Below are 12,453 nucleotides of genomic sequence, written 5' to 3'. Positions count from 1 at the left end.
TCCCTATTTTGGTGGTGTTGCTTCGACCCCAGAGTGGGCTGATTGGGCTATGCATTGTTCTAATTCACCTGTCTTCTGGGTCATGCTGGGAATCTGTGAAGTTGAGTTGAGTTTATTGATGCATATCAAGCTTTTTATAAAAAAAAAATGCCTTCACTATTGATGGCTAGATTGGTTCTGGTTCAGCAATTCTGGGGTAATCTGGGGAGGTGGCACAATTGGGTTACACCCTGTCCAGATACCACTGTAGAATAAGAAATTGCTGTTGGACATAATGTTCATGGGCATCAGTGCATGTTGAAGTTGTGATCAAAGGCACAATTAATTATGCAGGGACCCCAGGGAGAGTCCCCTCTTCATCTCAGCATAAGGTTTTACTACATTAAGAAAATTACTTGCTGTAAACCATAGATCACGGAGGGTATTTTTTTTTATAGTTTTCTATTGGTATCATTGTGATGTGTATGTGATTTTTTTTTTACTTTGTACTTCACCTTTTTGGGAAAGGAGGTCACAAAAAACCCTGCAATTTTAGCAGTACAGGGGAACAAAGAAACATTCCCTAAGGGAATATTAGTTACATGTTTACCCACACTTTTGTGCCACAGTCTGATGCTCCGCATGTATGGGGCAATGGTGGAAATGATCTACGTAAATAAAACACAGAAGAGACATGGATGCCGACCTGCTGATTGCTGCAGGTATAGCTTATCTTGTGACAATGAGCTGTCACAGTTAACCCCCCACATTTCCCCTGACCCCTGGATCTTAAAATTATTACTGTTAGTATTGTCATGGGGATGACAACAAATTTTTAGTAAATCATTTTGGTATCATGTTTTACAGTTGACAATTCACAGCAGTTTAACCAAACCCACTGTAACAATGTAGGCCCAACCTTATTAGCACAAGAAAATGTCCAGAAAAAATTCTGGCAGGCGTTTGCCAATCTATATCCGTTATGTAAAACATATATTTTTTGATTGTATTTACTAGTCTTACTGGCTGCTAATAATAGCAACATTTGTCTTTTACAGTGTTTCTTTGTCCTGGAATGCTAAAAGGAGTCCATCAGAGTGAACACTTATTTGAATCCGATCACCAGTCAGGAGCATGGTGTAAAGATCCTTTGCAGGCATCTGATAAAATATATTATATGCCATGGACTCCATATAGAACTGACACTTTAACAGAGTACTCTTCCAAAGATGACTTCATTGCTGGACGACCAACTACAACTTACAAGCTTCCTCACAGAGTAGACGGTACAGGCTTTGTTGTTTATGATGGAGCACTCTTTTTTAATAAGGAACGTACCCGGAATATTGTGAAGTTTGACCTTAGGACACGAATTAAAAGTGGAGAGGCTATTATTGCAAGTGCCAATTATCACGATACCTCTCCTTATAGATGGGGTGGTAAATCAGATATTGATCTTGCAGTTGATGAAAATGGACTCTGGGTCATTTATGCAACTGAACAAAATAATGGGAGAATAGTGATTAGTCAACTTAATCCTTATACACTGCGGATTGAAGGAACATGGGATACGGCATATGATAAACGATCTGCTTCCAATGCCTTCATGATTTGTGGGATATTGTATGTGGTAAAATCTGTTTATGAAGATGATGATAATGAAGCAACGGGAAATAAAATTGATTACGTATATAACACTGACCAGAATAGCGATGATTATGTTGACATACCATTCCCAAACTCCTATCAATACATTGCTGCTGTGGATTACAATCCTCGGGACAACTTACTTTATGTATGGAACAATTATCATGTGGTGAAGTATTCACTGGATTTTGGAATCTTGGACAGCAAGTCAGGTATGTGTGCTAAAAATATTCCTAGGGTATTGCTGTACTATTATTGTAACCCCTTCATGATAAAAGACCATTGATTCAAGGATGTCCAGGTCACAATGAAGCAGTGTTCCTTCTCGCTTTCTAAGAGCCAAAACGGTTTTATTTTTCCACCTACAGGACTGTTTGAGCTCTAATTTTTTTGCGTCATGATCTATAGTTTTTATTTGTATCATATTGGTGTAGATTGATTCTTTTATGATATATAATAACAGAAAGAAAAATCAGCAATCTTTTTGTTTACGCTGTTCAGCATGGAGGAACAATATTGTTAAATATATGTTAATAGATAAGACAATGCCGCACTCTACAATACCAAATATGTTTGTTTTATCTATTTAATTTACATATTTTATTTTGTAAGATGGAAAAAGGGCGTTATTTCAACATTTACTGGGGGAAGGGCTTTGTTATATTTTCAAAAACATAAAAAAAATTTTTTTTTACCTTTTAAGTTTTCCTAAGGGTACTTTTGGGGTATAATCATTAGATTGCTTATACTGGTCAATGCTGTGCTTTAAATGAGATCAACACTTTGCATGTAGAGTCTAAGCTTAGTAAGAAACCTCTATTTGTCAGGAAAACTGATTGTATCCCCCACAGTGTGAGCCTTTTCTGTCACTGACACCTTTAAATGCCGCAATTTTTATAGATAGATAGAAATATAAAAGCAGGCACTACAAAAACACCCATTAATAGCTTCCGTGATACATGGGAGTAAGTGTAGAATCCAGTGAGGATCGTTGCAGCAAGCGGGGTATAGTCCAATATAAACTGATCACATGTGGTACCAAAAATAGTCAATACTATAAATTGCACAGGCAGTGTAAGAAAGAAGAATGAAAAACTTGAGGCACTCACCAGTATCTTTATCCGTTTTATTAATCTGAAAAATACCACATGAAGGGAGAGTGTGCGATGTGCAGTTGCTTAAAGGGGTGGCTACAGCCAGGGAGCAGAGGAGGCCAGAGGAAGCCAAAATATACCACAAAATAGTGTCTTTTACACTTCAATAAAATAAATAAGGATACTGGTGAGTGCCACAGGTTTTTGATTTTTTTTTTTCTTGTTTTTACTTGTGAGAAAAATAACTGTTGACAGATCTTCAGGCATGTGAAAAGTTATTGATCACAGCAGGCCATACTGCTGGGATCCGCTGGGATCAGGAGATATAGCCGGGAGGGGAGCGTGGCAGCAGTGCGATCCACACCATGGCCCGCTGCTAATTCTGACGATGTATACAGCCAAAGGCTATGTTCACACTGCGTATGAATCCGTCCGTAGTGCGAACCGCAAATATACTAACGTAGTTTTGAGGTTGATGCGTTGGCTTGTAAGTATACAATATACGCCTGCACAGTGCACACTACGTATGAGCTTACGTCCAGATCGTATACGGCGCCGTGAAAAATGAACAAGACCATTGTTTTAGGACGGAAATGTTGAAACTCACGGCCGTGGATTTCCATGCGGTCTCGTACGAAGTACTTATTTCAGCCAAATTGAATTTGATTTTTCGATCCAAAAGGTTCTGTGTGGTTTATGGGGCTGGGCGAAGATTTCCAAGTAAATGACCTGCCTCAGATCGCTTCGAAACAAGCTAGGGAAGCATAACTGTACTACGGGCGTATGTTCGCGGTGCGTATGGCCGCATGTCTATTTTTCCCACGCCCGTGGTTTCAGCCGCACATGTACGGCGGCGTAAGATCTACGGACAGATTCATACGCAGTGTGAACATAGCCAAATAGTGGATAGCATGGCTGCCACGACCTCACCCCTGTTGGATCTCCTGATCACAGCAACCCACTGTGATCAATAACATTTGAAATGCCTAATGACATATCAGAAGTTATTTCCAAAGATAGTGACTCTTTAAAACTTATACCAGATAACCCCTTAAACTGGCTGCTGTTTTTTTATACATTTATCAAAGCAACAAATTACATAGTAATATTCATAGAAATAGTACAAAGAATCTAAAAATTATCTATGGGGAGCAAACAAAATATAGTACATCAAAACAGGAACATATAATAATATAAATATTTGTTTCATTGTATTGTACTCAAGACAACAGAGTACAGTTTTTAAAGGAAATGTGTTACCTAGATTTTATTTTTACCGAGTAGCACCAGGTAGTAAAACATGTGTTTTTAGAGCGTATATAGATATGCGTTATAGGAAACAACTGGAGCTGACTCATTAACATAATTTGGGATGGTTTCTGGGCATGCTCTGTGACCTGGGTAGAGGTCATTCCACAGAAGGAGGCTGAACATTAAATATCACCTATTGTCATATACACTGGTACCACATTTGGCTGCAATACTGTCTGTAATGTAAGGTTGACACTGCTGGAAAGTGATCTGTACAGAATGGGAAGTGTCAGCTTAGTCTTTGGCCTAGTGGTCAGAAAGAAAACTGCAAAATGTAATGATTAGAGATGAGCGAACCTGGAGCATGCTCAAGTCCATCCGAACCCGAACTTTGATTAGCGGTGGCTGCTGAAGTTGGATAAAGCCCTAAGGCTATGTGGAAAACATGGATATAGACATTGGCTGTATCCATGTTTTCCAGACAACCTTTGAGCTTTATCCAAGTTCAGCAGCCCCAGCTAATCAAATACCGTACGTTCAGGTTCGGATGGACTCGAACCCAAACCCGGTTCGCTCATCTCTAGTAATGATTATTTAAAAGTAGGTAGTAAAATGAAGAAGTAGATGGAAAAAAAGAAAAAAAAAAAAATCATAAAAACTACTGTATATTTCCCTTCATAAGACGCACATAGGTTTTAGAGGGGGAAATAGAAAAAAGCTGTTTAGTGCCACACAATGGAGTAAATCAAATAAAGTGGGTCTTATAAAGCAAAAAATACGGTTTGTTAAACATAAACTTGGTTCAAATAATAGGCCATTTTCAGTTGACAAATACAGTACAGTGCAACACATACAGTGTTAATGGCAGCTGTAGCCTGTATGCCTTTCACGCAAACATCCTATAGTTACATGTAACAATGCTGTGTGATCCAGTGTCAAAATCTGTAAAAATCATTATTATTTCAGCCTTAGATAAATAATTTCTATACAAAAATTTCAGTTTATACAAGACCTTGCAAAAATGATGGAACGATTGCACCCAATTTTTTTTTTTTTTACTTTATAGTAAATATACAAATCTCAAAACAATTCTCAGTAGCAGAACATTTTGGTTTTGGTAAATGTAACTACGTAACTAACACAAGTTATGATAAATTAGTTACATGTTACCAGTAAAGGGAAAAATATGAAAATGTAATATTAAAAAAATCATAGCAAGTACTAACTTACCTATCCCCATGCCCGCTTTGAGCAGTGGAACTGGCCACAGGATCCCAACCGGAGGGCTTGTTCCCGGAGTTGTGATGACGTCACAACTCTGGGGGGAAAAGGCCTGTTCTGGCTGATGGACTGGCCGCTCAGCCAATCAGTGACTGGAGCGTTGTCCCGCTCCAGTCACTGACTGGCTGAGCACCAGACTATCAGCCAGGTCGTGATGTATCAGCTTCGGAGATCATGGAGCCCGGAGGGGGTCCTGCTGCCGGTCCTGCTGCTCCCCGCAGGCATGGGGAGAGGTAAGTTAGTACTTGTAATCAATTTCCCCCTTTGCCATTGCCTTCTGCCGGCTTTTATAATCTGTCGGACTTCTCCTTTAAGCTTTTAAGGTGCCCACATTATTTGAGGCATGGACATCTTTACAAATAAATTAAAAGTAGTATTCTAGCATAAAAAAATATAATATAATGTGACTGTCTAAAAAATGAAACAAAAAAAACTACTTATCTACCCCTGGTACACCACAAAGTTATTGGCTGAGCAGACGTACCCTTCTCCGAGCAACTGTATTGAAAGCAGATTGAAGAGACAATTAAGGGGGGCAAATGGAGACCAAAAGTAGAAGAACCAGAGCTGCAGGTGCACCAACGGTGGAATGTGAATAGGTGAGTGTAGTTTTTTTTCTGTTTTATATGACCTTATTATTATATATTATGCTGGAGTATTATCTTTATTATTCTATGTCACGCATCGATTCTTCAAAAGTGGTGGACATATCAGCTTTGCAGGACGAAGTCTTGTCATGGCACAGTCTTTTTAATGGGTGCCGTCATTAAAACAACTTTGCACGACTTCCGGTTTCTGCTCCATGAGGTAGAGCCGCACTGTTCCTCGGCTCTGGCACGTGATCCCACTATTGCAGCCCCAAACACCTACAAGCTTGATTGGGGACCCCCGCTCGAGTTCCTCATCCTTTGGTCACGGTGATGGACCGTTATCTCAAGAAAGGGGGGTTGGGGACCAAAAAAAAACCGTGCGCCGCCTTCCTCTTCCTCCTTCAGAGATAGCTTGCTGGCTCGCTCATTCTCTATGGAAACTGATAACAAGAGACTATGGGATAAGGTGGAAGACCTTGAAAATCGTTCAAGGAGAAACAACCTCCGTATAGTGGGTGTGCCTGAGTCAGTGAGGCAGAAGGACTTTGCATATCTGTGAGAAAGTGATCCCTTCTCTGCTGAAGCTCCCCCGGCCATGCAAGGTGGAACAGGCTCATCGGCTGAGCCCAGACCTTAAGCTGATGGCAGATGAAGGCGTACCACAGGGCTTAAACCAATAAACCCGTCCGAGGCAGGTCATCGTAAAATACAGATAAGGTTGCTATAAAGCGGGCCTTTAAGAGCAGAACAACTAATCTGGAATTGGATGGGCAGAGGCTGCTTATATTCGTGATACTCAGTAGAAGTTTCTAGACGTAGGAAGCTGTTATCTCTTATAAGCTCAGCTCTGTTTCACAGGCAAGTTCGCTTCACTCTAATGTATCCTGCTACTCTGTGTATTCCACGCTGATGGCCCAGTGTCATCGTACACTAATGTGACAGAAGCAACAGAGGGTCTAAAGGATATCTTGGATCAGGGGTCACTCGACAGGCTTCCGAGGAACCAGCACATGAGAGACTCACCAGTTCATCACTCGTAGAATAGGGCACGGAGCTCTCCTCTGCCTTCATCCCCAGGGTCTGTTGGTGGTGACAGATCAACCGAAAGAGAAAAGATCCAGGCGCACTATGACATCCTTGGATGATGACGCCTTAACACAAATAGGACTTCTGCTGTCGGTCCTATGGGGGTCACCCCAAGAGGACCAGGGTGAAGGAGGACCGTGTCAGGCTCATATGACCTGATTGTGAGACTTTCTTCTCCTTTTGTAACCTTCTTCTCAACCCTTTCTCCGCTCCTAGTTTCTTGTCTTATTTCCCTTCTCCTCTCTTGGAGCGCTCCCTTTTTTATTTTTCCCCTAGTCCCTTTCTTTTTCTAGGGTTAACTATGATCTTGTTAACATGTTAAGGATCTCGCTAGGGAACCCTTATGGGCTATGTTTCTAGTATTTATGATGTATGTGCCTTACCTTATAGAAAAAAGTGAGGTCCTGAGGCCATGTTTAGTATGGGTGTACTGGTGCTTGCATCTCACCTGGATGGCCATGATAATAAGGAAAATGTTACATGGTTTACATTGTATTCCAATTGTATTCTCGTTGGGGTTTAATTTTTTGGAGGGTGAGGGTGGGGTGCAGGAAAACTAATCTAACTAGTCTAATGCTTTTTCTCTTTGATTATGGTTAGATTGCTCTTGTGGAATGTTAAAGGTCTTAGATTCCCACACAAGAGACAAATGGTCCAACGGCATCTGAAGAAATCCTCTCTTGACGTTGTGTTCCTCCAAGGTATGCATCTGACAGAAGAGGATTTCTTCAGGGTGAAGAAACACTGGGTGGGAGCGGTTTATGGCTCTTCCACTGTAGATCATAAAGCAGAAGTGCTGCTCCTCCTTCACAAATCGTTTGGACATGAGGTATGTCAATCCTGGTCGGATGCTGAGGGCAGAATTTGTCAATTACATATAAAAACTCAAATGGAGGACCTACTCTTAGTAAACGTGTACGCACCCTCTAAAGCGAATGCTTGTTTCTTCTACTTGTCAGATATTTTATTGCTAGAGTCAGTGACTCACAGGATCATTGGCAGTGAATGTAACGTGGTAATGTGCCATGTGGAAGACAGGAAATCTAGCGGGGTCATGCTGCTCCTGCCTAGACGTAGCGACTCAGTTCTCCCGAAGTGGGTTGCGTCTGTTGGGGTCACGGATGTGTGGAGGTTGTTCAATTCAGATGCTTGGGAATTTAAGCAAAATCTGGAGGGAAACACGGGGAGATTTATCAAACATGGTGTAAAGTAGAATTCTCTTAGTTGCCCCTAGCAACCAATCAGATTCCACCTTTCATTTTTCAAAGAATCTGTGAGGAAAGAAAAGTGGAGGAAACTGAGACAATTCTACTTTACACCAGTTTGATAAATCGCCCCCACAGTGTGAGGACTGGGGCCGTACGTTCAGCTCGGCATCCATACCAGCCAGAATGCTTTTTAATGCTTTTGCTATACCCTGCTATGCTATTCCTTGTTATAGCAGTGGCAAGTATTCTCTTTCAGGCTGATCAGCATAAGGTGTAGTGTGTTTGCTGATTGTTGATTGACAGCTGACACATCAGTCAGTTGTCGGTATCTGGGCAGGACCTGGAGCCTCAGCCTCAATAACGCCTTGGGCGTTCCATAAGTACCTTTCCCTGTATTCCAAGCTTTGCCTGAGATAGAGCCTAGTTATCTAGCGTTTCTTGACCTAGCTATTCACTATGACTTGTACTCCTGATTACCTGACTTTTGGCTTGTACTCCGACTATTCTTTGGATCTTGACTTTGTACTTATATTGACCTGCTGTTACAGACTAGGACCTCTTCACTTTTTGTGTGTTATGCTGCGTTTACACGAAACGATAATTGGCCCGATCGTACGATTTACGATGTCGGAGTAACGATTTTTTTTTCATAACGATCAGCGTTTAGATGCTACGATATATCGTACGGAAAATTCGTTTTGCGATTGTTTTGCGATCGCTTAAGCCTATCTCATACATTGGTTAAATCAGAGAACGACTGTTCACACGGAACGATCTGCAAATTTTTTGTGAACGATCAACGACGATTTGAGAACAGGTTCAAAGATCAAAATGAACGATTTCTCGCTCGTCGTTTGATCGTTCTCTGCGTTCGCAGAGTGTAATGCAAAAGGGACAGATCTCTTACATGGATTAGTACCCTGCCCATTATCTAGACACTTTTGGGTCAAACTAAGGGACCTTCTTCTCAGCGGGCTTCACATAGCTATATCCTTGGAGCCCTCTTTTCTTATTTTACACATCCCCCTGAAGATGAAACCGTGATGCTGCTAATGCACGATGCTTGCTGGCAAGGTAGTTGGTGCCTCAAATGCCATCCCCAGAAGATGTAGTGGATCATGTTAACCCTTTCAGGACCGGGCTAATTTTCGTTTTCGCGTTTTCATTTTTTCCTCCTCGTGTTTAAAAGTCATAGCGCTTGCATTTTTTCACCTACAGATCCACATGAGCCCTTATTTTGTGCACCACTAATTGTACTTTACAATGAGAGACTTAATTTTTCCATAATGTATACTGTGAAACCAGAAATAAATTAAAAAAAAGGAATTTTTTTCATTTTGGGGGTTTCGTGTTTACGCCATTCGCCCTATGGTAAAACTGACATGTTATATATGTTCCTTAAGTTGGTATGATTACAACGATATGTAACTTAAAAGACTTTTATTTTATCTGACAGCTTTTAAAAAATTGAAACCTTTTAAAAAACGAAATGTGTTTAAAATTGCTCTATTCCCAGCCTTATAACGCTTTTATCCTATGGTCTATGGGGCTATATGAGGTGTCATTTTTTTGTGCCATGACCGGTTCTTTCTATCGGTACCTTGATTGCGTATATGCAACTTTTTGATCACTTTTTATTATAATTTTTCTGGATTTGCTGTGAAAAAAAATGAGCAATTTTGCACTTATATATACAGTTATATACAGTTATATATAGACCCCCTGTGTGCTCCCTAAGCCTTCCCATATAGCAGTGATCTTCCAAAACAACCAAACCAACAAAAAAAAAGGAAACACTGATACTCACCTGAGGCGCACGTCTCCCCTTCCCCGCACCCTTGTGGCCGCAGGCAGCGTTTTGCCTGCGGTCACTATAGGCCGCTCTCCCAATCGCATAACATCGCACCCACACCCCCCTAGACCCTGCAGAACATTGCACCCACACACCCCATGACCATGTGCCATGACCGGTTCTTTCTATCGGTACCTTGATTGCGTATATGCAACTTTTTGATCACTTTTTATTATAATTTTTCTGGATTTGCTGTGACAAAAAATGAGCAATTTTGCACTTGGGTTTTTGGTGGGTTTTTGCGCTTACGCCGTTTACTGTGCGAGATCAGGAATGTAAAAACTTAATAGTTCAGGCGATAACGTATGTGGCGATACTAAATATGTTTGTTTATTTATTTTTATTTATAAAATGGGAAAAAGGGAGGGGGGGGGGTGATTCAAACTTTTATTAGGGGAGGGGATTTTTTATTAATAAAAACACTTTTTTTTTTTTTTACTGTACACTGTAACTTTTAGTCCCCCTGGGGGACTTTTAGTATTACTGCAGTATACTTTATACAACAATGATCGATCAGATCATTGCTGTATTACTCTGGTCTGCAGCAGACCAGATAGATGGACTGCCAAGCCGGGATAAGAGTCAGTGCTCGGTAAGGAGAAGGGATCTCCCCTCCGTGATCGCATCGCGGGAGGGAGATCCCTTCACTAGACACCAGGGAAAGGGGAAAACAATTCATTTAAATGCAGCTGTCAGTTTTGACACCTGCATTTAAATGTATAATTAGCGGGTGCTGCGATCAGACCATGCCCGCTAATAGGTGCAGTCCCAGGCTACAGGGACGTACAGTTACGTTCTGATGCGGGAAGGGGTTAAACGGTACATGAAATTTGACCAAATTGAAATTGCCAGAGCAAAAGACAAGGTAACTAAAGGTTTCTTTAAGAAATGGTCCACCTTCATACGTTGCTTGCTATCGAGGGAGGAAATTGTCCAAGTCATGACTGTATTTAAAGATACGACATGGTATATGCAAAAAGATATTACAGGCTGTCAAGGAATACTAAAGGTGTAGGGAGATCTAAGCAGATGATGTTGCTAGTGTTGTTTTCACAGGGGTTGGGGGGGAGACTTCTTTGTTCAGTTATGTTTGTTTTTTTCTTTATATTTATGTGAGCCTGTTGGCTTTAAACTGGGTATGCAGCTGTTGTACCAAAACTATGATTGATACTGCTATGTTTAGCGTCATACTCTGATGAGCGAATTAAGTAATTCGTCACCTTATAACTATTTTTTGTAAAATGAAAAAACTAATATATATGTATATATATATATATATATATATATATATATATATATATATATATATGTACTTTGCATATTCTGACATAGGCATCAATATCCAGCATTTTTTAAATTCACTTCAAAATAAAAATGATTTTTGTGTGAAATTCAAAGTTATAACATTGCCCATTAGGTGTCACTATTTTGAACCTCCTATTGCCAATGAATGCAGGGCAATGTTTATCGCAATGGTGATGGTTATGATTAGATGGTGACCAGAGATTGAGGGGGGAAGATTCAAAGGTCTGCTCCCATGCTATTGATGGACAATAGCAGATCCACAGAAGGTCCAGTCATACAGTTACCAAATAATAGCAGCATACAGGGTACAAATACCCTTACTATACATATACCATCATACCAGGGAGGGATCTATCATCCCCAGTATACAGGCAAGAAATATTCTCACATTGTAGTTGTTTGTAGGGGCGGCAGATTTTATGGAGTGGCTTTATGCCACCCTAATGGTTGCTTATAACTAAGGCCAGCCTAACCCCAATGTCCCCCAAAAATCAATGCATATTTTGTATCGGTATGTGCTTAACAAGTGTGGCTTTAACTTTACATGATTTAACCTGTATGGTGACTGCATAATACTTAAAGTTAAAACAATTATATTTTTTTCATTTTTTAATGAAAGGGGGCATATTTTACAAGAAAATTGTAACCTAAAGTAGAATATGTCATGAAATTGCTCTGAATCGCCTGGATAAGTTAAAACATCACTAAGCTACTGTATAACTACATGAATTGAAACAGGTCAGATTTGAAAAATGGGCTGTGGTCCTTCAGGCCACATTCCCACGTACTAAGACACCAGCCGTTCTGTGACCCGTCCGGGTGACCTTCACTGTCGATGAATTCGGATGCGCCTGCATCCGAATTCCCCGCTGAACACATTGGAGTATGTGGCTGGAGCTGCACGCTCCATTGTGTAAACTGACAGGTTTTCTGCGGCCGCTATTCACTGAATAGCGGCCGCAGAAAACTGACATGTCAATTTCTTGCGGCACTGCTAGGAATCCTGGCCGGATGTGTATACACTCCAGCCGGGATATCATAAAGGGCAGCACAATGTAAGGTTCGTATTAATCACATCGTTTCAAAATCGGCAACAACGGCCGTGATTAAAATGAACCTTTTTTTTTAATCCAAATTATTTTTATTGAAATATATGTATT

The 12,453-nt window shown here is 40.6% G+C and overlaps 1 protein-coding gene across 2 annotated transcripts in view; it reads left to right on the top strand.

The window, feature by feature from the left end:
* The window catches only part of ADGRL3 (adhesion G protein-coupled receptor L3), a 643,814-nt gene that overhangs the window by 363,166 nt on the left and 268,195 nt on the right, over positions 1-12,453 (top strand). For both annotated transcript variants that reach the window (XM_069977905.1, XM_069977904.1), the window contains exon 6: positions 1,038-1,838. In XM_069977905.1, the coding sequence (XP_069834006.1) occupies positions 1,038-1,838 (801 nt within the window). The remainder of the gene's footprint in view (positions 1-1,037; positions 1,839-12,453) is intronic.

The sequence above is a fragment of the Dendropsophus ebraccatus genome, chromosome 7 (genome assembly GCF_027789765.1).
Source record: "Dendropsophus ebraccatus isolate aDenEbr1 chromosome 7, aDenEbr1.pat, whole genome shotgun sequence".
NCBI lineage: Eukaryota > Metazoa > Chordata > Amphibia > Anura > Hylidae > Dendropsophus > Dendropsophus ebraccatus.
Note: the sequence above shows the minus strand (reverse complement) of the source record. Positions and strands in the feature narration are given on the sequence as shown.